Source organism: Perkinsus marinus (genome assembly GCF_000006405.1).
Source record: "Perkinsus marinus ATCC 50983 genomic scaffold scf_1104296939836, whole genome shotgun sequence".
NCBI lineage: Eukaryota > Perkinsozoa > Perkinsida > Perkinsidae > Perkinsus > Perkinsus marinus.
The window spans coordinates 1-1,426 of NW_003213043.1; the positions used below are offsets into that span (position 1 = coordinate 1).

The window sequence follows — 1,426 nt, forward strand, 5'->3', positions numbered from 1 at the left end:
TCTGATGAGTTGAGTACTCCTGTTATTATTGGATGCTCTACTATGGCTAAGCTACGTACCACTATATCTATATCGCCTGATGGTATCATTGTTCGATTGGGAGAACGACCTACTCAAGTTTCTACAGTTGACGGTACTGAACCCCGTCTATCACTGCGTGATATGGATTGGTTACGTAAAGTTGCTGTTATGCACATCAGCCATGTTGTCTCTCTATCATCTATATCGGTATCTAGAGTCAAACCTTCCATCTTTATTAAGCCTAGTACTCTGGAGTTCTGCTACGACGGTAAAGATGATAACTATGTTCTCTACGATACCTTCAATGATGACGTTGAGATCCATCCCGATCTTCCGTTATCTATTGGTTATGGCTCTACTATGTGTTTTGATGCTATCACTGACTCCTCTCTAGCCCCAGACCGCGATCTACTTCCACCTTGGGAAGTTATATCTAGGGAATGGATCAGTGATAAGATTGCTCCACTAGGTCGTGTATCTACTGAAGTACCATGGCGAAGTCAAGACCGTCCTGGTTTCAACTTTCACTACGCGGCTAAACGTGGTCTAGCCTCTATAGCTCGTCTAGATTCTAAACAGCAATCTATGTTTGAGGATGCCCTTTCACAACTTGTCGATAGGGGTTTCTGTTCGATTGTCTGTGATCTACGGTCAACTGGTTTGAAGAAGCCAACTAGAGCTATGTGTCAAGCAGCTTGGTCTACGTTGGTCAAGGGTACTGCCAATGAGGGTTCTCCTGTTCCTCTGGCGGAACATTACACTCCTTCACATCTAGTGTATCGCCATCTACATCCTACTACACCGTGTAGGGTGGTGTTCGACTTTAGAGACCTAAACCGCTTCTCTAATCGTGGTGGCTATCCTCAGAACTCTCTAGCCGGTTGCCTCCTTGCTATTCGATCCTATGAGTATTTCATAGCTGGAGATCTATCTAAGGCATTCTGTAGAATGTCCTCTAGTATTAAGGATGTTCCATATGTTGGCTACACTTGTATCGGACCATACATTGTTCTATGGTCCCGTGTAGCCTTTGGCTCTACAGCAGCGCCTAATCAACTTGACGCTTCTATGGAAGATGTGATTAATGAGATCAAGGCATTGTCCAAGCTGGCTTCTACAGTTGAAGCTCCGGTTACTCGTCTATGTGATATTGAGCCTCATTTGGTTGAGCGTTGTCTACTGAGATCTAGCACTGAGGCCTTCTCCTATCTACAGGGTTGTCCACCGGTCCCCAAGGAGATCACACTGATCAAGTTTGTCGATGATGTCTATACCGGTGGATCTAACAAGTCTAGAGTTACATCAAGCTATGACTTCATTACCTATATCTCTAATGGTCACGACTTCGTCATTGAACCTAAGAAGCGTTTTAATAGTTGGGAGCCCTGTGATGGTCAACGATGTC

General features: G+C 44.6%; 1 protein-coding gene across 1 annotated transcript; it reads left to right on the forward strand.

Moving 5' to 3' along the window:
* Window positions 1-42: 42 nt before the first annotated feature.
* On the forward strand, window positions 43-1,408 carry Pmar_PMAR018903 (hypothetical protein; the record flags this gene model as incomplete). Its single annotated transcript, XM_002782292.1, has 1 exon — window positions 43-1,408. A coding segment is annotated over one exon (1,366 nt), but the record flags the coding sequence as incomplete, so codon positions are not given.
* Between the last annotated feature and the right edge of the window lie 18 nt (window positions 1,409-1,426).